At 38.1% G+C, this 24,357-nt stretch overlaps 2 protein-coding genes across 5 annotated transcripts in view; one reads left to right on the top strand and one right to left on the bottom strand.

Annotated features, from left to right (window-relative positions):
- Nucleotides 1–2,191: 2,191 nt before the first annotated feature.
- CASP7 (caspase 7) lies at nt 2,192–23,498 on the bottom strand. 3 transcript variants are annotated; one of them, XR_014175653.1, is made up of 8 exons: nt 23,292–23,498; nt 17,883–18,020; nt 11,027–11,175; nt 7,628–7,756; nt 6,727–6,902; nt 5,637–5,775; nt 3,153–3,473; nt 2,192–3,009 (listed from the first exon to the last, which is right to left on the bottom strand). XR_014175653.1 is itself a non-coding variant. In XM_081956468.1 (7 exons), the coding sequence occupies exons 2-7, from the start codon at nt 17,963–17,965 to the stop codon at nt 3,220–3,222; spliced, it is 930 nt and encodes a 309-aa protein (XP_081812594.1). In that variant the 5' UTR covers nt 17,966–18,020; nt 23,292–23,497; the 3' UTR covers nt 3,108–3,219. The 3 variants fall into 3 exon arrangements, 1 of the variants encoding a protein (XP_081812594.1); XR_014175654.1 differs by lacking the exon at nt 23,292–23,498 and adding an exon at nt 22,900–23,014; XM_081956468.1 differs by lacking the exon at nt 2,192–3,009 and having other exon boundaries at nt 3,108–3,473; nt 23,292–23,497.
- Nucleotides 22,845–24,357, top strand: part of NRAP (nebulin related anchoring protein) — a gene marked incomplete at its 3' end in the record, with an annotated part of 80,734 nt that continues 79,221 nt past the window's right edge. The window contains exon 1 of one of the 2 annotated variants that reach the window (XM_081956466.1): nt 22,845–22,934. Coding sequence is in view for 1 of the 2 variants with exons in the window: in XM_081956465.1 (XP_081812591.1) it covers nt 23,016–23,018 (3 nt within the window). Of the gene's footprint in view, nt 22,935–22,965; nt 23,019–24,357 lie in introns of those variants that run through there. The other variant, XM_081956465.1, reaches the window with a different exon arrangement.

Here is a 24,357-nt window from a genome sequence, read left to right as displayed (position 1 = left end):
CATTCTTTTAATTGATCTACCAGAGATCTTATTCAACTTGAAGCAAGCCAGTTATGAACTATATTAATATGGTTTATTTGTCTAGCATAAAGATACGAATACTCCCATTGCACATAATGTGCAGAAGCAAAATAGGTCAATTTTCTAGTTATGACACAACTGGATTATTGTGTCATGACTAGAAAACCAAGCTGGAAAATTTTTCTACTTATTTTATGAGGCATGTTCCCTCACCATTTTAACACCCTTGTCCATATCTGTCCAAATAAGCCCAGATACAACTTGATGGCATATCAAAATTGCCAGGGGAAGAGTGCCAGAAAGAATCCTATGTAAATAAGTATGTAAATTTTATGTAAAAATTCAGTTGGGATCCAGTAATTAGAGTACCAGGATAAAAACCACGGTTAGTGGCTAGGGTACCAGGATAAAAACCAGGGGACTGGCAGTTTTAGCCCTGCCTCAGGCATTAAGAGAGGTCTGGGCTAGTGCCTCCCTTTAACCCCTAGAAAGCAGACAATGGTAAATCACTTCTGAAAATGTTGCCAAGATTTGTTTGGCAATCCAGTCAAGATTAACATGACAAGAAACAAAAGAAGCAAATGAGAGAATAGGTTGTCTAACTGGAAATTGTACTGTCTTACTGTGAAGTGCAGATTGAGGAAAAGGGAGAAACAATGGTTCAAATATCTTTCATTATTAACAATAGCAATAACACTCAGACTTACATACGGCTCCATAATGCTTTACAGCACTGCCTGGCCGGTATACAACCTCATCATATTGCCCCCATATTGCCTTCAAATATGTAGGACCATTACTATAGCAGTTGGGCATCCTTGCTAGGAACTGCTGCCCAATACTCCTTTCCCAGGAAAATTGCTATGATAAAGATGACTTTCTTTTTGAGCACTAAACATATATTACATATTTGGAAGATACAAAACAAACCTAAAAAAGACATATTGTAATGACAGCTGGATTACAGTAATACAGCGTACTGCCAGTAATTTCTTCAGATGTGAGGTGCTGAATATGCCTCCTTCCAAAAGTTAAAACAAAAACACCTTAACAAATAGATTTGGTGTATTGTATATCTATGTTTATCCCATCAGTTTTTTTCCTTCTTGGAATTCATTAACATATTTTCAAAGAAAATGATTTTTGATTATATATAGATTGGCCATATGACATATAGATAACTTAGAAAGTATGCCCTCACCATAACGGATCCATGGTATAAAGGGTGCCTGTTATTGTTGACTACTAAATCAGAAATTACATAATCCACAGTTCATTATACAAATGACATAAACAGTGGAAAATTTCTGTTTTACTGAATTTGTGAATATTTGGTGATAAACTAAGGAATTTTTCTATATTCCTTTCCTTTGTTAACCATTGGTTAACAAGCATTTCAAAGTATTTAGCATTCTTATAAAGTTTATGGAGATAGCTGTTTTCAGAGCAATGATAAAACAGCTTATTAATACATCTTCATAGAACAGAAATGTAAACTCTCAAGAATTCTTAGGAGTCACTGAGAATATTTAGTACTGTTGCAGTCCCCAGGACTAATGCTATTCTGTAGTTACATTTCCAATTTTATTTTGTATGCAAAATGTAGGATAAGGAAAATAACTTAATTCTTTAGTACTGAATTGTTATCACTTTACATCCCAAAATAGCATTTACTCCGATTGGTTGTCATGTATTTCAACAAGGTCATCACAGAGCCAAGATGCTCTCTCTTTTGTCAAAAACAAAAATAACATGCCTGATCCCAAAAATTCAATTTCAGGAACTTTCATCAGTGCATGTATGTGTTTGTGTGTGTGTATTTGAAAGGTATATTGGGCCAAAAGTTGCTTGAAAAGGAACAAGTCCTTTTACTTGATAAGTCCTTAAATTATCAAGTAGCTAGTCTAATTGTACAATAAATGTGAAAATCTATGAAGTTAATCTATTCTAAGTGAATATGTACTAATAAAGGATTTTTGTAAAAAAATAAATAAAAAACATTGTTACATAATATTGAATGCTTATTAATAAAATAAGAAACCAACAATTATCACAAGGGATGAAGAAATTCCAAGAGAAGCTTGTTTGGGTAAAGACTATGATTATGCATAGAGAATGAGAATAAAATTAAGGTCTATTAACAGTGGCAAATAATTACAAGAAAATAGAATCTTAGAAATAAATTTCTTTTCTATTCTTTTACTTGCTTTTTAGACTTATGCATTGAACAAATCAACAATCTATAATATTGTTCTATTTATATACTACAGAAATGTTCTACCAAATGTCTTTGATACAAAATTACTTTGGTGTAGAATAGATTGTACATTGCATTTATTGTTCATTGATTGCAAAATAGGACCAGGAGCATTTTTTTTCACTCAGGGCAAAAATAAGCAATTCATATGTACCTTACATTTATAAGAACTGTTTGCCAAAATAAGGAAGAGAACAGGGAGATGTTCATAGAGTTACTTAAATTAACAGCTGTTCTACTTAGTTAGAGCAGACCCACTGAAATTATGGAGTTTAAATTTATAATAAGGAAATCAAGAGGTACGTAAACTAATGATTTATAAGAGTAAATATGAATCCCACCTATATGTAGACTGGGATGAAAAACAGCATTTAAGCACCCTTAGATGATTTCTCAACCATTTTATCACTAAACATCAAATGAACTTTGCTAATACTTTTTTTTTTGCGGATATCACTGGAGATATTTGACAAATATATACAATTATTCTTATAAATTAATGATAAACCTAAAAAAAGTAATTAATAGAGGAAAAATGAGTTATTTCTATGACAGGCAAAGCAAGACTCCAGAGAAATTTTGTGATAGCTCCCAGTAAAAACAGAAACAAGGAATAGGCACCTCCAACAATACAGAAACATGTGGCACAGTGAAAATCAATATATTAATCAACTGAGGTAATCCTGGTATTGTGTATTTTAAATTCCCTGTATCAATTTTAACTCTAGATCAGTGTTTCTCAAACTTGGCAACTTTAAGTCCTGTGGACTTCAACTCCCAGAATCCCCCAGCCAGCATAGCTGGCTGGGGAATTCTGGGAGTTGAAGTCCACAGGACTTAAAGTCGCCAAGTTTGAGAAACACTGCTCTAGATCTATGACTGCCTTTTGCTGGGAGAGATTAGATTAAAAATGTATTGGAAGTTGTAATGCATTATGTATTTTAAATTTGCTGTGTTGGTGGCATCAATTTAGAGAAATAAAGTTCTTTGGTTAGCATGGATACCACACAAGGGACCTGCTTCTTCTTGCAGAAGCGTGGGTCATCAGACTGAGATTCATAGTTTCTTGCTACTTTGTAATTAACCAGGGTCAGAATCTGCAGGATATCCAGATTTTTGCCATACTCATTCAGCACTGAGCAAAGAGACTGCACAAACCAGGATCCTTTCCCTGGATTCCTCCAGGAATAGTAACCTAGAAGTAAGAAGAGGGAAATTGTACTTTAATGACAGATTTGTCTTTTAAAGTCAGAAAGGGTAAAATACAAAATTTAACACACAGCGCACATTTATGTAGTAAATTTAGCTACCTCATCCAATAAATCCAAAGGTAGAATAGGACTAAACTGGAAGGCAGAAATACTGATTCCAAGTGTCTCTCAAGCTTTTGGTGAATACAGTCATTTACGGACTACAACTTACATCGTGGCGACCAGAACTGCATTCAGTTCTGGTCGCCACGATGTAAAAAAGATGTGGAGACTCTAGAAAGAGTGCAGAGAAGAGCAACAAAGATGATTAGGGGACTGGAGACTAAAACATATGAAGAACGGTTGCAGGAACTGGGTATGTTTAGCTTAAGAGAAAGAAGGACTAGGGGAGACATGATAGCAGTCTTCCAATATCTCAGGGGTTGCCACAAAGAAGAGGGAGTCAAACTATTCTCCAAGGCACCTGAGGGTAGAACAAGAAGCAATGGGTGGAAACTAATCAAGGAGAGAAGCAACTTAGAACTGAGGAGAAATTTCCTGAGTTAGAACAATTAATCAGTGGAACAGCTTGCCTCCAGAAGTTGTGAATGCCCCAACACTGGAAGTCTTTAAGAAGATGTTGGATCGCTATTTGTCTGAAACGGTATAGGGTTTCCTGCCTAGGCAGGGGTTGGACTAGAAGACCTCCAAGGTCCCTTCCAACTCTACTATTGTATTATTGTACTTGGGTGGGCGACTCAGTTGTTAAACAAAATGGTTGTTAAGTGAAACCTCAATTGTGCTTATGATTTTACTTCAACTTTCTTTTGCTTTACAAACTGCAAGCAATAAATGCAAAGTGATGACTGGTTGCAATGACCACGTGTACATGTTTTATAGCCCATACATGTGAAACTACCTTTTCTGCATAGATTTAGTGAGACTGGTATGCCCCATATCCACTTCTTACTGATACTGATATTGGACATTTTAATCCCTTGTTATTTATAGTATTTTCTTCTCTAAGGCACTGCATTGTGTTTGCTATGCATTTTCTTTTGCCATATTCTAAAATATTTATGGTATTGTTTATCACCTTGAATCACTTTGTTGATGGAGGCAGCTTATAAATTGATTGAATAAATTAATAAAAAGTACAAGGAAAAATGATATGCTTTCTATATGTAATAAAACCTACAATTGTAGGAAATAAATAGTCTCTGGGATACACCATATTTTTCAGAGTATAAGATGCACCCTTTTCGCTCAAAAGAGGCTGAAAATCTGGGTGTGTCTTATACACTGAATACAGCATTTTCTGCCTCCTGAAACCCCGCCCTGTCACCATAATGGCCTTGCATAGCTTTTAGGAGGCTTTCAGAAAGCTCATGGGGGCTGGAGAGGGCAAAAATGAGCAAATAACGGGCTGGACTAGCATAAAAGATCCAAGATCCCAATGAAAAATGTGTTGGAGTTAAGGAAGAACTGAAGAATTTTGCAACAGAGTATACACACTTTTCATTATTCTGCCAGTGGTGGGTTCTGGGCGGTATGCCCCGTATGGACGTACCGGTGTCAGATGGGAGCAGCGGCCACCGTACCGGAATGGTGCTTTGGAGGGCTCTCCCTCCCTCGTTCCTTACCTCTATTTGAGCTAACTGGGCCATTTGTGCACGCACGCGCAGCGTACGGTGCCTGTGTGACTTCCGCCAACAGCTGGAGCATTGCAGGAAGGTGGGTGCGCATGCGGGCCTGTGGTGGACGTCCATTGTCGCAACATACCGGTTGCGAAGGGATCTGGAACCCAGCACTGTATATTATCTCTTTCATCCACACTTGTATGTGCCTGGGACTGCACAAGTCCAGGGACAGGCATGTTTTCTTTACAGAACTGCTGATAGGCTAGTTTTTCCTATTTATATAGTTGTAAGATAAGAAACCTGCCCCAATTATATAATTACCTCCCTTATTGTCTTAGCACGCATCATTCAATACTGGCTAGATGCGTAATCATCACTAATATGTAGCATTTCCTGCTGAAATTCACTGTAAAAAAATTGTCCCCCCCCCGCCCAAAATAGCCTCTATTCAAATGGCTACATTTTCTGTCACACTTTACATCTGACTCATTCTATATCAAATTGTTACTTTTTTCTCCCCAAGTGTACCTGGTACAGTGGAATATGCATACAAAAAATCTGCTTCAACTGGAATCTTGTATCTTGGATTGGCATCCATTTCCAGGGTGTCATTTGAAGAACCTGAATCTGTCTGAATCCCATGATCAAATTCAGAACCGCGGCATGCCTGAAACCATAATATTAAATAGTAGGCATAATTCTTGTACGTATAAATGGCACATAGTAAACAAAAATCGCAAAACATTATGATAACTAGTTCTCTAGCAGATTCATGTGGTGAAATACTTAGTTTGTAAAATTGAATCCTGGACATTAACGAATTCCACCTGGATAACCACTGAAGTGATATAGTGTACATTAACGGCTTCTACCACTGATAAGCAGTGAAGAGTTCCATCGAAAATGTTTTAAGTCTGAAGGCTGCAGCATAAATGTTCCCGCTGCATTTCATTTACTATGCAGAAAAGGCTAAGCTGTAGCTAGTGGGCATATGATTTATTATTCATAAAATATCCAAAATTATACTCACGCCTAGTTTTGGGAGATATATTTGCCCCTGGGCTATCCAAAATACATACTAATGAAGAGAAAGTCTTGTCACAAAGGTAAACAATGAGAGGAGAAGGTCTTGAGAGATAAAGCTGCACAAATTTGGCAATTGTGCTTGAGATGTGAAGCTTCCTATAAACAAGCCAAATTACTGGTCCATCTAGCATAATTCTCATTGATAAGGATTAGACGTCACATATGTCAACAAAATTAATCTCGGCTATGCTTAGTATCCTTCCCCACACTGAGGAATATAGAACAATGGGCCACCGCATCCCACAAAAGGCTAAAAGGAGAACAATCAGATACTTTCTGTGACCTGTTATGGCATGAGCAATACAAAAAAGGAAAGATTTAGACTTTTCAAGGAATGACGACGACAGCCCAGATTTTCTTCAAAGATCACAAATGTACGTGATGTTATATTTTACAAGAAAATGTCTTATGAATTTTGAACCCTTTTTACTTGCGGTTTTAGTGTGGTTTTAACACACGTCAGGCTATTTCTAGCTTTGCTTTGATAAACATTCTCTTCTTTAAGAATTAAAATCAGCAAACGCTTTCTTACCTGAATAAAGAACAATTTGGGTTTTCCAATTAGGCTTTGGCATTTGTCTCCTCTGAAAAGTGTCGTCAAATCCTTGATGGCCATGAATGCATCTGTGCCGTAGATAAGGCCTTCATCTCCGTGGCTTAATAAGATGCAGGAAAAACAAGCAGCATCACTGTGATCTTCATTGGCAACTATAAATCAACCACATATTCCATCATTAAATGGCAATAGCACTTAGACTTACATAGCGCTTCACAGTACTTTACAGCTCCCTCTAAGCCAGTGTTTCTCAACCGTGGCAATTTGAAGATGTCTGGACTTCAACTCCCAGAATTCCCCAGCCAGCGAAGTCCGGACATCTTCAAGTTGCAAAGGTTGAGAAACACTGCTCTAAGCGGTTTAGTCAGCATATTTCCCCTACAATCTGGGTCATTTTACCAACCTCGGAAGGATGGAAGGCTCATCAACCTTGCGCCTGGTGAGATTCAAACTGCTGAACTGCTGGCAGTCAGCAGAAGTAGCCTGCAGTATTGTATTTTAACCACTGCGCCACCACAGCTCAAATGAACATGTCACTCAGCTCTACTTAGCAATAACAATTAAAAAGGGCATTTTTCTGTGTATAAAAACAGGCCCATCATTTTAACAATAAATAATCTTAAAACATTACAAGTGCTGAAATTGGTATACAATTTGAAGATCCGAAACCTCCAGAGAAGGAAGTTGATATGTGATTTATTACTCTTTTTCTCATTCTGTGCCCACGTGTTGGAATTTTTGGAATTCCCAGACACCTGGTTAAGCATTTTTAATAGTTATCCCAATGTATCTGGTTGGCATCAACTTAGAAAAAGTTCTCCAAACTAGTTTTTAAGATAATAGTTAAGAGGTCAAGTTAAAAACAAACAAACAGTACCTTCACCAAGAACTTCCCTCATTCTCTTACAGCTGAGATCATTATGGATGGAAACTTCAAAACCAATGCCCCGAAAACATTTTTGTAAGTCACCAGCATCTTTGTCGGTACCATTTCGTGTAAACATCCCTGAATCAAAACAAATGAATGTCACAACTGGATGTGTGAAATATTATGTATTATACCCTGCTCAAAAAAATAAAGGGAACACAAAAATAAGACATCCTAGATCTGAATGAATGAAATATTCCTATTAAATACTTTGTTCTTTACATAGTTGAATGTGCTGACAACAAAATCACACAAAATTAACAATGGAAATCAAATTCATCAACCCATGGAGGTCTTGGATTTGGAGTTACACCCAAAATTGAAGTGGAAAACAACATTACAGGCTGATCCAACTTTGATGTAATGCCCTTAAAACAAGTCAAAATGAGGCTCAGTAGTGTGTGTGGCCTCCACGTGCCTGTATGACCTCCCTACAATGCCTGGGCATGCTCCTGATGAGGTGGCGGATGGTATCCTGAAGAATCTCCTCCTACACCTGGACTAAAGCATCCCCCAACTCCTGGATAGTCTGTGGTGCAACATGGCGTTGGTGGATGGAGCGAGACATTATGTCCCAGATATGTTCAATTGGATTCAGGTCTGCGGAACCCGGGGGGGGGGGGGGGGGCAGTCCATAGCATCAATGCTTTCGTCTTGCAGAAACTGCTGATACACTCCAGCCACATGAGGTCTAGCATTGTCGTGCATCAGGAGGAACCCAGAGGCAACCGCACCAGCATATGGTCTCATAAGAGATCTGAGGATCTCATCTTGGTACCTAATGGCCGTCAGGCTACATCTGGCGAGCATATGAAGGGCTGTGCGGCCCCCAAAAGAAATGCCACCCCACACCATTACTGACCCACTGCCAAACCAGTCATGTGGGAGGATGTTGAGGGCAGCAGAACGTTCTCCACGGCGTGTCCAGACCCTGTCATGTCTGTCACATGTGCTCAGTGTGAACCTGCTTTCATCTGTGAACAGCACAGGGCGCCAGTGGCAAATTTGCCAATCTTGGTGTTCTCTGGCAAATGCCAAACGTCCTAAACGGTGTTGGGCTGTAAGCACAACCCCCACCTGTGGATGTCGGGCCCTCATACCACCCTCATGGAGTCTGTTTCTGACCGTTTGAACAGACACATGCACATTTGTGGCCCGCTGGAGGTCATTTTGCAGGGCTCTGGCAGTGCTCCTCCTGTTCCTCTTTGCACAAAGGCGGAGGTAGCGGTCCTAATGCTGGGTTGTTGCCCTCCTACGGTCTCCTCCATGTCTCCTGATGTACTGGCCTATCTCCTGATAGCACCTCCATGCTTTGGACACTACGCTGACAGACACAGCAGACTTTCTTGACACAGCTCCCATTGATGTGCCATCCTGGATGAGCTGCACTACCTGAGTCGCTTGTGCGGGTTGTAGACTCCGTCTCATGCTACCACTAGAGTGAAAGCACCACCAGCATTCAAAAGTGACCAAACCATCAGCCAGAAAGCATAGGAACTGAGAAGTGGTCTGTGGTCACCACCTGCAGAACCACTCTTTAATTGGGGATGTCTTGCTCATTGCCTATAATTTCCACCTGTTGTCTCTTCCATTTGCACAACAGAATGTGACATTGATTGTCAATCAGTGTTGCTACCTAAGTGGACAGTTTGATTTCACAGAAATGTGATTGACTTGGAGTTACATTGTGTTGTTTAAGTGTTCCCTTTATTTTTTTGAGCAATACACACACACACAAGAAGCAGTTTTATAATCTATAATTCTGAATAGGATGCACATAATCATTTGTCTAATATTTGCTGAAGCCCAAATTATTTACTTTTCTATACTGGCAAATAACTGTAGTGAAAGGAATGAGCCAGTAAGTAGAATTATGTATGCATGGTAATTGTGACTAATCATGACTAAATTTGTGACTAAAACATAAAAAACCCTCCAAAAGAGGTACTTGATATATAAAAATAAATTTTCAAAACTGAAGAGTTTTGTAAACAAAAAGATTTTAATTATGGCTACCATGCTAGACTACAATCATCTATCCGACTGTTAGATGGCTACAAAAAAGATGTACAGGTATTAATGGCACCCCCTTCTCCCCCCAAATAATTTGCTACAATCCTATTTAACAGCCTGGTGGAGGCAGAATAATAATTCTGAAATCAACAATGAATAGAATGGATTACAATTTGAATTTAAACTATCACCCCTCTCAAAAAAACAAATCCAAACAAGTTCAGTTGTTTAGAAAATACTCAATATTTATACATTTATAGAGATTTGTTTTTTGATAGATGTAAGTTCCCCCAGTCTGCAAAAGTGAGGTTTACTGTATTTTTTTTTCATTAAAAAAGCCCTCTATAGCCCAATACAAATATTTTTGGTTAACAACCGCAACATACTAGTAAGCATTTGAAGTTACAATGCACTCAACAAAGTAAAGGTCTGAGGATCCTGTATTGCATAGTGCATGTCCATCAGCAGTATCTGGCTGCAATTTTGTTCTGGATACAATTCAAAATGTTGGTTGTCACGTTGAAAGCCCAATATAGATTGGACCAGGTTATTAGAGGGACCGTCTCTACTTGGGTCTATCCACCTGACTCACCAGAGTGAGGAGACAAGGAATGTTGCAATTTCCCCCTCTTAAGGAAGTACATCTGGCGGATCTCAGAAGAAGGATCTTTTCTGTGGTGGTTACCTTCCTTTGAAACACCCTCAGAGATTAGACTGCCCCTTACTTTGACACTCTTTTGCAAGGATCTGAAGACCTGGTTTTACGAACCAGTTTGTGGAACCTAGAGTGAGTTCAAGTGGTTTGCTTCACCAGTGGGTGGAGAGCTGTTTTTACTCTTTGGTTATGGGTTTTTATTTTTTGCAAGACTCCCAGAGTCATTGAAAGGGAGTGGCTGGCCATATACATTCTCCAAATAAATAAACATTAAAAAATACATCTATTGCCTGCACTACATAGTCCATACCTGCCTTGCATGGAACTGTCGTAGCCCTTATGTACCCTTTTGCACCTGGCAGCAGTTCCACCCAGCGGACACTTATCTGCCTGCCAGACTACTTGCAAGAAGTGTCAACTGCTGTTGTTAAACAATGTGGTCACATGACATCACATCTTACTACTGCATTGTTCAGCAAATAGAAATTACAGTTACGATTACTGCTATTAAGTGAGATCCACTTATGGATTATTTTAACCTATGTCAGGTTTGTACTAAAACAAGATACCACACAATATCAGCACATTGTGATATTACCACTTATTCACTTTTAAAAGTTCACACATTACAAAAAGTTATTGCAAGAAATTAACACACGGATAGAAGAATAAAGATGTACCTGTTTCTTTTGCAAAGTTCTTATTGTTTATAATAATGCATTTACCAAGCTTCTTATAGGCTATATTATATTGGAAGGTAGGGATAATAATCCGATATTGATTACCAGAAGAATCTTCTGGTTGACCTTCCCATTCATTCTTCTTTTTTCTGTAGAAATAAAACTAAATGTTATTGTGGAAAGAATGAAAATGATATCCAAACAATCCAACAGTTACCCACCTGTTTAGTGAAATTAAAAGACATATAATTAAAATGGCTTGCAGAAATATGAGTGCATTATTCACAATGTAGTGGGGTCCAAAGATGGCTTCTTGAGAAAAACCAAAGCTTCCTTCAGAGGTAAAGGAACAATCCCTTCCTTCAAGAATTATGCATCACTAAAACTACTCATACAAAATCTCCAGGCCATTTTAACCAGTCAGAAGGGCCACATATTTAAAGAGTACATGGCTTAGCTTACAGCCCCTAAGGACCCTGCCCACTTCCTAGGCTCAACATATTCAATCTACTGATACACACACACACACACACACACACACACACACACACACGGGTTCAGAGAAGAACAGGCAATGAAAATTATCAGAAAACTACACAATAACTCCTAAAACTGTAAACATATTCCCCACCCTAGGCCCCATTGATAACCTCTACAATACATTTCAGCTGTTAACAAAATAAATGTTCATCATAATTTTTTCTAGTTTGTTACCTTTGAAGGTTAACCCAGTATTGAACATAGCCATTGACTGGGAGTCCCAAAACCTGTCAATTTTAAGACTTGTGGACTTCAACTACCAGAATTCTCCAGCCAGCATAGCTGGAAGTTGAAGTCCACAAGTCTTAAAGTTGCCAAGTTGGAAGACCTGTCATTGACTAATGCAAATTTTATTCATCTAATTTAACTATATTCATCCTTGTTTTGTTCCTTATGTATACTCTTTAACAGTATTGGTCTCTTCACCATAAAATCTATACTCATTAATAATACTGGTCACATCACCTTTATAAAATGAGTGTAGGGAGTTGAACAATGGATTTATAACACATGAAGATATATTCCTATTGTGTGATAGGAAAAAAGAGCAACATTTCAACACTGTAACCAATTTCCAAGACAGGTAATTAATAAATAGGTTTTCATTAATGGGGTGAGTGGAAGAGGCTTGACAACTACTTGCCAAAGATGTTTTAAGTTTTCTTAATGTCCTATTTGGCCCTTTTCAACTCAAGATTTCTAGGATAGACCTAATTCTGATCTCCCTGTTAGTCCTTTGGCAAAGGACATCCACTACAACAAACAAGATATCCTCAAACAAGATCCCACCCAATAAGCAGATCTCATCAATTTGGCGCTTGTTCAGATAATTAATATATATTTAAATCTCAGGAATATTTGAAGTTACATTTTATCTAAGATGTGTCATTAAGAATTCAGGGACTAGTTGTCGAAGATCAGCTTGTTTACCTTATTTTCTTCACCTATTTTGGAATAACAGTATGTTAAGGACCATATAAGTCCAGACTTAGATTACTGGAAATCACCCAAATTTTATGAATAATGTTTGGCAAGGACATTAAGGAAGGAAATCTACAATGTACAAGCCACACGTTTTGGAATTTCCTATATTTATCTGACAAAGCAAATGATTAACTACTTTGATAATAATTGAAGAGGATCACTGATTTTTTTTAAATGGTCAGCTTAAGACAGAAAAAAAAGTTTCATTGTCTTCCAACGATCAATAATAAGTCTAAAGCCTACAAAAGGAAATACAAATGCAAGTTTAAGGAAAGTTATCTCTGTAATATTTCTGTTACTGATTACAGTGAACTATTGTTTCCTCCTTTATGGCTTTCAACCAAAGCATTGATCCTCTTCAATTGTTATCAAGATCACAATTTGCTACTTAATATGTTTTATCTACTTTACAGTCTTTTTTGATTACCGATGCATGTTACAAATAACACAAATGTAACATCAGACATATCCTGACTACCGCTTTATTTTACACGTTCGTTTCTTTAATTCATCTAACAAACAATGATTGTAGACTATACCCTTTTATGATTAAAATTTTTTAAAATTTCACTAATATTTAACACTAGATAAACATCTAACATTAGATAGATGTTAATATATCTCCTCTCTCATCGAATCAATAGGAAAAAAGAAAGAACGTTACCTTGGTTCTTCGTCAAGTGGTACACTACTCTGCATCTGAAAAATACGGCCACCTTATGCTGAGAGATAGTTATTATCTTTTCTAATAACGCAAGCATCTCATCCTGCTCATACAACACCAGAAACTGAAGCAAACTGCAATGCGTTCACAGACTCAACAATTTGTCTGTGTCAGCAATAGGTCACGCTGGACTTTTCTATAAGGCTATTGAAAGGGCCATTACTATGGCCTAGCGTGTAGCTGAGGTCATGTAAGCCTCTTCTGCTCCAGTTGAAAGGCAGAAAAGAGGTACTTGCATCAATGTTCTTTTATTATTGCACTGTTGTTAGAATGGGAGAATGCATACAAAAGGCAGGTGCACCACACTGCACATTTCAAGCAGGATGATATATCCTTTAAAGCCAAGATCCAACTTTGAATGTGTGAACCCACACAATTTACTAATTCAAAGGGAGGGAGGAGGAACCTTTCCAGTACATTTAAAGCAATACTATAGAATTTATTTGTTTCTTCATTTATTGCTTTTTCATATTTCTAAACCACTAAACTCTCTCAAGGAGGAACACTTGGTGGTGTACAATGCAATACAACTAATAAATAAAGCAACTTATAAAAGTTATCATTAAAAATTAAATTAGGATTAAAGTTTAAAAAATGTAGAATAATTACAATTAAACATTAAAAGAGGGTGGGGGAATTCTAAGATGGCCATTTAGCATTCTAAAGCGACTTACTTGTAAGAGTTACTTGTAGATTAATTCATTTATGTCCTTGTTAAATATGTATTATGTCCTTCTGCCATATGAAAATGTTATACTCATAACACTTTTTTACTTATCTGCAACTGTTTGCTTACAAACCTCAATCGAAAAACAATTAAACTAATTAACTATAAGGGGGGGGCATGACTTTGATTGAAAGAGGTGAAAGAGAACTCATATAATCAAGTATAGAGAAAGTAAATATTCCACCAAAATAATATGATCTAAATATCATAGGGTGCAACAATTTAGGCCTTTCCCACAACACATGAAGAAACAAAATGGTAAAACCAACAACAAATGTAAAGCATTAACTCACAAAACTAGGTAAGCATTAATGAAAATTAAATTATTTAATTTTTGAATGTTTTTGAATCTTTAGTTAAAGTTTAAACTTTGGGTGTGTGCACGTATATGCATACGTGTGTGTGTGTGTGTGTGTGTGTTTTCTTTTCTTCAGTTCCCTCAATCTCTTATGTGGTTAAACCATGTTTTAGCAATGAAAACAAAAGGACGAAGTGCCTCATACATGGGACAAAATGCTGTCTATTTACACACACACACACACACACACACACACACACACGTATGTATTTGTGTTACAACCCCTGGTATGGCCAAATATGGGAGGGAACTCACTGCTCCCCCTTTCTGTCTTTCGGCTCACTGCAGGAGACCATCCAGGCAGAAAACCATATTTTTAAGGTTGCCTTTGTTATATTTGTCAGCACAAATACAACATACACACACACAAATATATATACACACATATGCATATGTACATATATATATACATATGTACATACATATATACACACACACACATATGTATGTACACACACACACCTACCTTCTGATATATACAACAAACAAACACACACTTGGTTCATATAATGTAACAAATATAAATATAAAAAACATTTTAAAAATAGTCGGTTTTTACCAACTTCGTTGACAAGTATTTCACTATCTGAAAACAAATGTTTGTCTGCACTGAGACAAACTACTTCACTTCATTTAGATCTGTTCCATTTTCAAATAAATTATTTTATATGCAAAGTAAAATGAAAATAATAATTAATGATTAAAAAAAATAGAAAAACAAAAAATAAATGCTAGGGGAAAAGGAAACAAAAAAGCTCCGTTTAAGAAGGGGTTTTCCCTAATTTTTTCTTATTTATTTTTTCCAAATATTAGCATTTTATTTATTATATTTTTATCCTGCTATTATAACTGATTACTTGATAAGTAATTCAAGTCAGTGAACATATAATACTCCTTCCTCCTATTTTTTTCACAACTAACAACCGTGTGAGGTAAGTTGGACTGAGAGTAACCAAAGTCCTCCAGTCAACTTTCATGCCTAAAGCAGAACTAGAATTCAATCTCCTGGTTTCCCATCAAATATGACTTTTGAACAAAATTATGCATACATTCTTTATCTATTTCAAAATAGCAAAAATAGTGGACATACATAGGTATGATTAGAGACTTAAGAGAACTGACACACAAAATCCGATGTACATGTAAACTGGTCCTAACCCTATTTGAACATTTGTCCTATCCCTTCACCCTATTTCATCGCTGAGATTCTAAGGAAACATATATTAGTGCATTGCACACTTGACAGAATGAAAAAGGGTGATACTATTTTTATATCCGTATAAAACTATATGAAGATTCTTACAAAAAAAATTATATTGGCCTGCCACCTTGTGGACAAACTATGCACTTTTTTTAATCTCTAAAAGTTTTTTTTTAAATGAATGGCCTTTTTATTTTTAAAAAGGAATCGGGCTTAAGACTAACCATTTAGATTTGAAATATTTTTTAAAAATATATATATGAAGATGTAGGTTATTAAAAAAAGAACAAAGTAAGGTTTAGTTTTATAATCTGTGCTGAAGTAAGATTTTAACAATGTTTTGGGAAGTGAAAGGGAAAAGGTAATTTGGAGATTACACAATTGCGTGCGCACTCAATTGTGAGTAACTGCTCATTGGTCAGGCTCATGTTTTGATTCTAGCAAAAGGCATCTTTGATTTAAGGAAATGCAGACAGGTACAGAAAGCATGCCCACCCAAGCTTCTAATTACCTTTTCCCATCCCTGCTGCAAGCCGTATCTTGCACAAAGAAATCTGCTTTTGTGAAATGTTCAAATGGAAGGAATCAGGATAGGCTTCCCACTGAATTTTATCTCACTTGAATACATGTCTCTCACTAGAGACATTCTTATCAGAAACAGACAAAAAAACACTCCACTTTTCTTTTCTTTTCTTCAGTTCCCTCAATCACTTATGTGGTTAAACCATGTTTTAGCAATGAAAACAAAAGGACGAAACGCCTCATTCATGGGACAAAATGCTCTCTATTTATTGGCAACAGAGTGTGTGTCTGTGCTGGTAATACTAAATAGTGTTCCTGTTTCCAACAAAAAATCTTCTCCTGCTTTTGGATGTACACATGTGAAATGGAAATCAGTTTATTGATCATTGTTTGTGTGAAAACATAAATTAAGTTATAACAAAACATAATCCTGACAAGAGAATCACTTAAGCCTTACCCACATAAGAATCACTTATAACCTCCAGTTGTGATTGCTAGTGTTCTTCCATACCCATGTTAGCTGGAAACTGCAACATCCAAACATATTGATGTGGTTGTTATCGGTTGGGAAAGCTGTATTTCACAGTATACAGGACCCCAAGAAAACCTTTCACACCAAAACAAAATGCACTCCTAGTCTTTACCTGCCTGCTTTGAGGAACAGATTTGAAGTTGCTCAAATGATTTGCACAGATAAACATGAAACCCTAGTTTGAAATTCCACTATCCTACAGTGAGCCCATCTTAAAAAGTAGGACTTGGATTATTGTATAATAAATACAATAAAAAGAATAAAATAAAAGGATTCATATGCTATGCCTGCCAAAAAAGTAAATCCATTTTAGTAAAAATAAATAAATAAGAATTTACATGCTGCTTTTTAGAATAAACATTTCTTCCAGGATAGTCAGTATTGTAAACTCCTGTTAGAAAGCATCTTAAAACCACTATCTAAAAACATTGAAAATCAACATAAAGAAAATTTTAGTGACAATTTAAAGTCTATTTCCTTAAATGTCTGAGATGAAAGGTTGTATAAATCACATATATAATTGGGGATAATAATAAACATTTCTCTCTAAGCAGGGATTTTCATGGAGCCTGCAAAAAATCAAAGTCAAACTATTTTGAATTTCAAATGTTTTATTTCAATGAAGCTGGTTCAGTGTTAAAATGTTTCAGGTTAAAAACAGTGGTTTGAAAGTGGCATTTTGAATTTCAAACTTGCAGATGTATAAACTTTCATTTTTATTACATACCAATCAAAGATTGGAATGTAATAATGCAACTAATGATAGCCTAATAGTTTCATCTTAAATACAAAATTTGATTGGGAGCTGTTGTTCATTTATCCCCAAATTCTTATTGAATATCTGCTGGACACATTTACTGAATGACGAATCTCTGCTGGTTGTTAAATTTTCTTCAATCCAGCATGATTTTCTGTATCAGAAATAGTAGACTACATTATGAACATAGAATTGTATGAGTAGATTAATGGTAAAATATTAAAACTTTCAAACTATCAAAACTTCAGAATAAGTTACCATTTGAACCTCATAGTCATATGGATGCAGTTTAAATTGTTTTCATAAATGACCAATTGTTTTAATTTACAAAAAAAAGAAGTCTTTAAAAAATTGGAAGTGATTATCTGTCAATAGATCAAAATATTCATAAACGTTCCTATGTCACAAAATAATTTGTCCACATGTTATCCACGGATGAACTGTTACCACAACTTTTTGTATACTTATTTTAGAGTAATAAAGATTTCTTATTTCAAAATTATTTTCTTACTTTGTAAAGATGGGTAACCGATCAATTCTTGAAGGTTTTGCATCGATTTCATCAGCATAATCATTTTTAGTATCTTCAGCCATCAGTGGCAGCACAGGAATAGATATCTTCTACCAATATTTAGATAAGCAACAGACTCTACAATAAAAATTCTTACAATTAATATCATTTTAGATAACATGATATATTTCTATATTTTTAAAAAAAGTGAATCTAGAGCTGAGACATTTCAATTCAAGTTTAGATTGAAATATATTTTACAAAATTATTGAAACCCAATTTCTTTGTTCCTTATTTATTATTTAATATCACTGGAGAAACGAAAAAAAGGACATACTATGTTTCCCCGAAAATACGACCTGTCCGGAAACTAAGGTCTTGTCACATTTTTCTGGTGGGCAAAAATATAAGGCCTCCCCCGCAAATAAGCTCCCTGGACAACCCCCCACCTCTGGCCAGAGCGCCACTCACCAACCTAGAGGTATCCCGAAGGTGCCAAGCCGCGGGAACCGGGGGAGGGGGGCAAAGGAGATAACGCTGCTTGGCGCCTTCGGGATACCCTAGGTTGGTGAACGGCACTGTGCCCAGCTGAAGAGGGAGGAGTTACCGCGTGGCTGCTCTCTTGCAAATGGGCTACTAAAGAGCTGGGCACAGCCTCAGGGGTGAACAGCTATGTTGCGCTGTCACATCAGCGCAGCACATCAGCCATGAAGCGACCACGCTCATGAGCACCCACCCGACAAACCCCCTTTCCAACCGAGCACAGTGCCATTCACTGACCTAGGGGTATCGCCAAGCCACATGAGTGCCTGTTTGCCGCCACCCAGCTCTCGCAGGTTGGCACCTTCGAAATGCCAGTGAAAGGTGCTCTGCACAGCTGGAGAGGGGGGTTACGCAAGCGGCAGTTCCGCTCCCGCGCCTCCCAGCCTCATGATGCCCTGGCCCAGCTCTCCCCTCAGAGCCAGAGCACCTCCGCTGCCACCGCCACCATGGCTTTTTCGGCGGCTTCCAAACTGAGTTTTCCCACAGTGGCCGTTCTGCGTGTACGCTCTATGGTTGTATGCTCTGGGAGTATGCTCTACCAACCATAGAGCATATGCCCGGAGCGGCCACTGTCGGAAAACTCGGTTTGGAAGCCGCCAAAGCCACTGAAAAAGCCATGCTGGGAAGGTGTCAAAAGTTAGTCATATGGCTCCGGGGCATTGTAAACATCATAAATACCTGCCAGTTGCTAAGTGTCTGAATTTTGATCATGTGACCATGGGATTGTTTCAACAGTTATGTGAAAAACAGTCACTGGTCAATTTTTTCACTGCTGTTGTAACTCAAATGGTCACTAAATGAATGGTTTTAGGTTGAGGACTACCTGTACTTTTTAAACAGCACTTCCACAATTTGAAGATACCTGTAATACCCTGTAATTTATCTGCTCAAAAATAAAAATAAATTGAGTAAGTACAATGATCCCAGCTAATATGTGGCACAGCTGTTATAGATATGTAAAATTGTTCCAAGGCTACTCTAACATTACTGCAAACGTCTTCCACTTTAAGTTCACAATATATTAGTTAAACTTCTTGAGACTATATACTATGTGCATAATGAAGTGCACTATGATCTATAAATACAGTAACATATTGCTGACTGCACCAAGGTAAAACACCGCCCAACCCAATTATTTACTCTGCACAGTGAAGGCCATTGAAGAATTCCTAAGTGTTAAAAACATACTTTTTGCAAACCTTGGGGAATACAGAAACAATATGGGATTATCCCAAAGGTGCTTTTGAAAAGGCAAAACCTTTATAGGTTTTCCCCTTGAAAACATTTTGCTTTTCATCCAAAAAGGTTCTTCATTTCTGCCAGAATGGAAGGATTTATATTCTTTGCAAATGGGTGTGGAACCTTCTTGGGACTGTTGAAAGAAATGTCCTTATGGGTTCAGCTCCAAGTGGGGAAAAAGATACTGGAGACATGGAGGCTGCTTGGAAAGATGGTTTAATGGTGGAGAGGACCACATGGCTTGATTCCTGAACAGAAAAGGTGATCACATGCTTAAATGTTGGTGGAAAAGAGAAAGGCAAAGCCTGAGATGCTGAGTCCCTGGTTTTATGCCCTCTCTGGCCTTTGGTCTTGAATTCTTTTCTTTTTTTTGAAAAATTTTATTGGTTTTTACATATTTTTTTTAAAGGGAAAAGGATAGAGAAAGGTATACAAAATTTTGACAGCTACATCATGCGGGGGAAGGTAGTCCCCCCAAGTCTTATAACTTTTACAAAAAAAGGTAGGAAAATTCATCAACATTTGAGTAGATTTTGGCAGTTTTGGTTTTACATTAAATCATCAATATATTCAATCATTTTTAATGTGACTTCTATTAATTACATTATAACAACAATTGCAATACTGTTTCAATTCATTTTTGTAACCTGAGTCTTCTCAGTGTTGGATCCTCCCCCGTCTTCTGGCAGAGCCTCGGCCCCTCCCTCCTTCATGTCTTGTGTACCATCCCCCGTTTCGTCTAGAAGAGCACTATGTTTTTTAATGAAAGCCTTCACTTCCACTACTGTGATGATTCTAATTCTGCTGCCCTCCCAGAAAATCAACATACCCTCTGGCAATATCCACCTGAACCAGACCCCTTTATTATATAATTTTTTTTGCTAAAGAGAAATATTTCTTCCTCTATCTCTTACTTTTTTGGGGATCTGTTTAAGAATGGTTATTTATCTGTCTTTATATTTTAGTGGTCCCCCCCTCTGAGCACCTCATCTCTTGTAGTCTTTCTAAGAAATTTAACATGAACTTCCCTTGGAATGTTGTGTGTTCTAGCATATGCCGAGTTAATCCTATAAATCAGGTCAATATCCCACCAGAGCTGTTGTTTGTCTTTGATCTTGAATTCTTATTGGTCGTCAGACTCCTATGGGGCCATGCAGGGGCAACTCTCTAGGCTGTGTTTTGAATCCAGGTTTGGTTGAGTTCTGAGATGCCATGTGGTGAGTTGGGTAAAGGGCCAATATTTTCATGCCTTAATCCCATCCCCCTGGAGCTGAAGGGGAGAACTCCTTATTATGTAAAGGGGCTGGCTTGGACATCTTAACGGCCCATCGACAAAGGGGAATGGGCAGGAAGCTGCAGGGAGCTATTCTCTCTTCCAAACATGTTTCTTCCTTTTCACATCCAGGAAAATATAATATTCTGCCATTTCAATATTTCCTAGGATATTTCATTTTCCTGGGAGAGGACTGGGTGATAACTTTCCACAGGACTATTGAAAGGACTGTGTTGTAGACATAAGATAGGTGGTGTTGTATCCCTGGCCCTCGGTAGAGAAAATGCTGTTCAATTTTAATATGAATATGGCCTCTTTGATCCCTCTTTCAAACTAGTGGTCCTCTCTGTTCAGAATGTGAAATCTGCTGCCTTCAAAAAAGTGATCTTTGACTTTCAAATGCAGATGAACTGCTGAATCTTGTCCTGATGGGTTTGTTCTCTTGTGTTACTGCATGTGTTTGTGGTTGTTTTGTTTCCCCATTCAATAGGTGTGTCAGACAACAAAGTTCACATTCTGGACACAGAGGACCAATGGTTTGAAAGAGGGTCAAAGAGACCATCTACGTTTAAAACTGTACAGTCAAGAGAGGAGGCATAGGACGCTACCTATCTCCTATCTACAGCACAGTCCTTTCAACAGTATCAAGAAAGTTACACACCCATTTGAATTCTGTTTCAATGATCCTGAGGGTACAGATAAACCCCCTGGTGGCCTCAACAACTCTTGGAGAGCTAACAACCGATTTGACCTTCAGAGTGGTTCAAATGACAGCAAATAATAGAAATCCTTCCAGTCTCCATCATTCAATAAGAACTGAAGAAGCTTCTTGGATGTGAAGCAAAATGTTTTCCAGGGCGAAAAAAAACCTAGAAAGTCCAGTTGCGTTTTGAAAAACACCTTTGGGACAACCATGACCTGGATGATTGAGAATCTCCATAGACAATATGGAGATATCACTTGGATAACTGCAGGTACTTAAATAATTCCAGACATACCTCCATAAAACAAAAAATCTAGTAGACCAGGGATAGCTCAACTTGTTTGGAGTTATCCTGTTTCTACAAACAGAATCTTGGCTGCCTTTACAGTATCCTTATCAATTTGGAAAGGAGAGTCTATTATCTCATTATCCCAGCTTCTGCTGCAGCATTCCCTTGTTTCCTAATGGAATAGTTGCAAAGTACTAAAGCAGCAGAGGCAATTCTCCCAGATCCTTCTCTTATGTATTGCCTTACAGCTATTAAATACCAGGCAGCACAGTTTGGATTTTGCCACCTTTGATTAGAAGACTGTGATAAGAAGAAAAGTCATCCTGACCCCAGAACTGGCTGGGCAAAGAGAAACTCCAGGGGGGTTGCTTTACCTTTCATCCAGAAAAATCTACTTTTTGTTTCACTTCTGTTCCCAAGTTCTTTTACTTTCATTTTAACCAGAAATCTTGAAAATGTATCCTGGATAATCTCAGCAGCTGATCTTTATCAGCTTTTTCCCCACATCAGAAAATAAGCAAGAATGCTTCAGTTAATAATATAGGAGGAAATGATATAATAGATCCCTCCCTCCTTTCTTTTTTTTTTTTAGCAAGCAGGCCGTTTTTTGTCCATCAGTTGGAGACGAGCAAGAAGCTGTAGTTCTACAACACACTAAACCACACCGTTTTCATTTCTTGTATGAACCCAGACTGTAGATACCCTATAGTTTTTCCTGTTGCGCAATTCCAATCAATTGAGTGAACCATGTTAACCAACCATGTCTAAGCTGATCAGATCAATTTAACCACATTGAAGAGCTGGTCCCAAGCGTCTTAGCATGGAAAACTTAAATACAGAACTAACTGTACTTTAATCCTCATTTTCCAGGCCTAGCTGCAGGCCAAGCAGAAATTTCCCAGACCCTTTTTCCGTAGCACGGGACAAGAACACGTTCCGTTATTTTCTGGAATGACGATCTGATACCGACGGGAGAGTTCTAGCTGCAGGAAATGAATCAGGCAGGTAGAACTTGCAACAGGTGCTAATTTCACCGTGAAGTTTTTAAAAGCAAAAATGGCAACCCGCGGCACGAATTAGTACGACATGGTGGGTGGGTGGGGGGCAAACAAAGACTGCAAGATCCCATCACTTGTTGGAAGTTCTTACGAGCGAGTTCTCGGTCCCAAAATGCTTAACAGCGAATTAAAGCACAACGAGGAGAATCTAAGCATAGGGTTTTTTTAAAAAAAAGTTTTGAAAAAGGCCCGCCGTCTATCAGCGAGTTTCCGAAGTACAGAGAAATCGGCAGGGAAGTGGGAATCGAGCCTTGGGGGTGGGGGGTGGGAATTGAGATTTTTTTCTTGAAATAAGTATACTTGCCCGCGTGGCGCCCGCGGCGAACAGCTCCCAGACCCTCTCGCTTTGTCTGCTGTCCGCAACGCTACGTGGAAAGTAAAAGCGAAAGTAAGCGGTCAGAAAACTTTACTCCCTGCGGCAACCCAGGAAGTTGCCGCGGAGAGACTTGAATTTAGCGATCCGCCTTCCCGGTCGGCCCAGTTAAGTCTCTACAGCGCCTCCTTTGGGCTAAGCGTGGAACAAGCGTTTGTTTTCACCATCCGCAGCCCCAGCCAGTGGCTTCGACCTTTCCTTCCCCCTCGCTCCAGGCAGCTGAATTTCAGTTTTCGCCAACCGGAATCCCCCCCCCCCTTTAGGAATAAACTGCTATTTCGTCTAGTCCTGGTCAGTTCTGTCATCCTGACAATCTGGAGTGGACCAAGTTAAGGAAGGCGACATGCTTTTCCGGCGGTAGATAAAGTTCGAATTAGCAAACAAGGGAGATAATCATCTTCTTCCTGTTATCCTGCTATGGCAGGATCCTATGGCAGGGTCCTCTTGACTTAAGGGAAGAAATATAATTAAATCTAGATGTTCAAAGTTACAACGGCATTGGAAAAAAATGAGTTGTGACACTCACACTTTGCACACACAGGACCATTGATGATTCCCATGGTCATGTGATCAAAATTCAGATTCTGGCAGATTCTTGGCAATTAAAAATCATGTAATCATTTAAAATGGTTTCAGTGTCCTGGATCAAAAAGTGATCCCTTTTTGTGACCACCTGATTAGCAAACTCAATGGGGAAGCTAGGTTCACTTAATAACCGTGTCATTAACTGCAGTTAACAAGTGGCAAGAAAAGTCATACAATGCCAACCGCACTCAACCTGTAGTCCTCAATGGAACTGCATCTACATGGAGGGAAGTATGCAGTGGAGTACCCCAAGGCTCTGTTTTAGGCACAGTACTCTTCAACATCTTCATCAATGATTTGGATGAGGGAATAAATGGGGAACTCATCAAATTTGCAGATGACACCAAGCTGGCAGGAATAGCCAACACTCCAGAAGATAGGCTTAAGATACAGAAGGATCTTGACAAACTTG

The sequence above is a fragment of the Natrix helvetica genome (assembly GCF_964273705.1).
Source record: "Natrix helvetica genome assembly, chromosome: 5".
In the NCBI taxonomy this organism is placed as follows: Eukaryota; Metazoa; Chordata; class Lepidosauria; order Squamata; family Natricidae; genus Natrix; species Natrix helvetica.
This window is presented reverse-complemented; position numbering and strand designations above follow the sequence as displayed.

What these genes read in the sequence shown, in the direction of transcription:
- CASP7 (XM_081956468.1), bottom strand. Translation starts at nt 17,965, where the DNA reads ATGGCTGAAGATACTAAAAATGATTATGCTGATGAAATCGATGCAAAA. An exon ending in GAACTTTGCAAAAGAAACAG is followed by an intron (nt 7,757 to 11,026) that starts GTACATCTTTAT and finishes GTTTTGATTCAG; the next exon opens with GGATGTTTACACGAAATGGT. An exon ending in GAGGGAAGTTCTTGGTGAAG is followed by an intron (nt 6,903 to 7,627) that starts GTACTGTTTGTT and finishes GTTGATTTATAG; the next exon opens with TTGCCAATGAAGATCACAGT.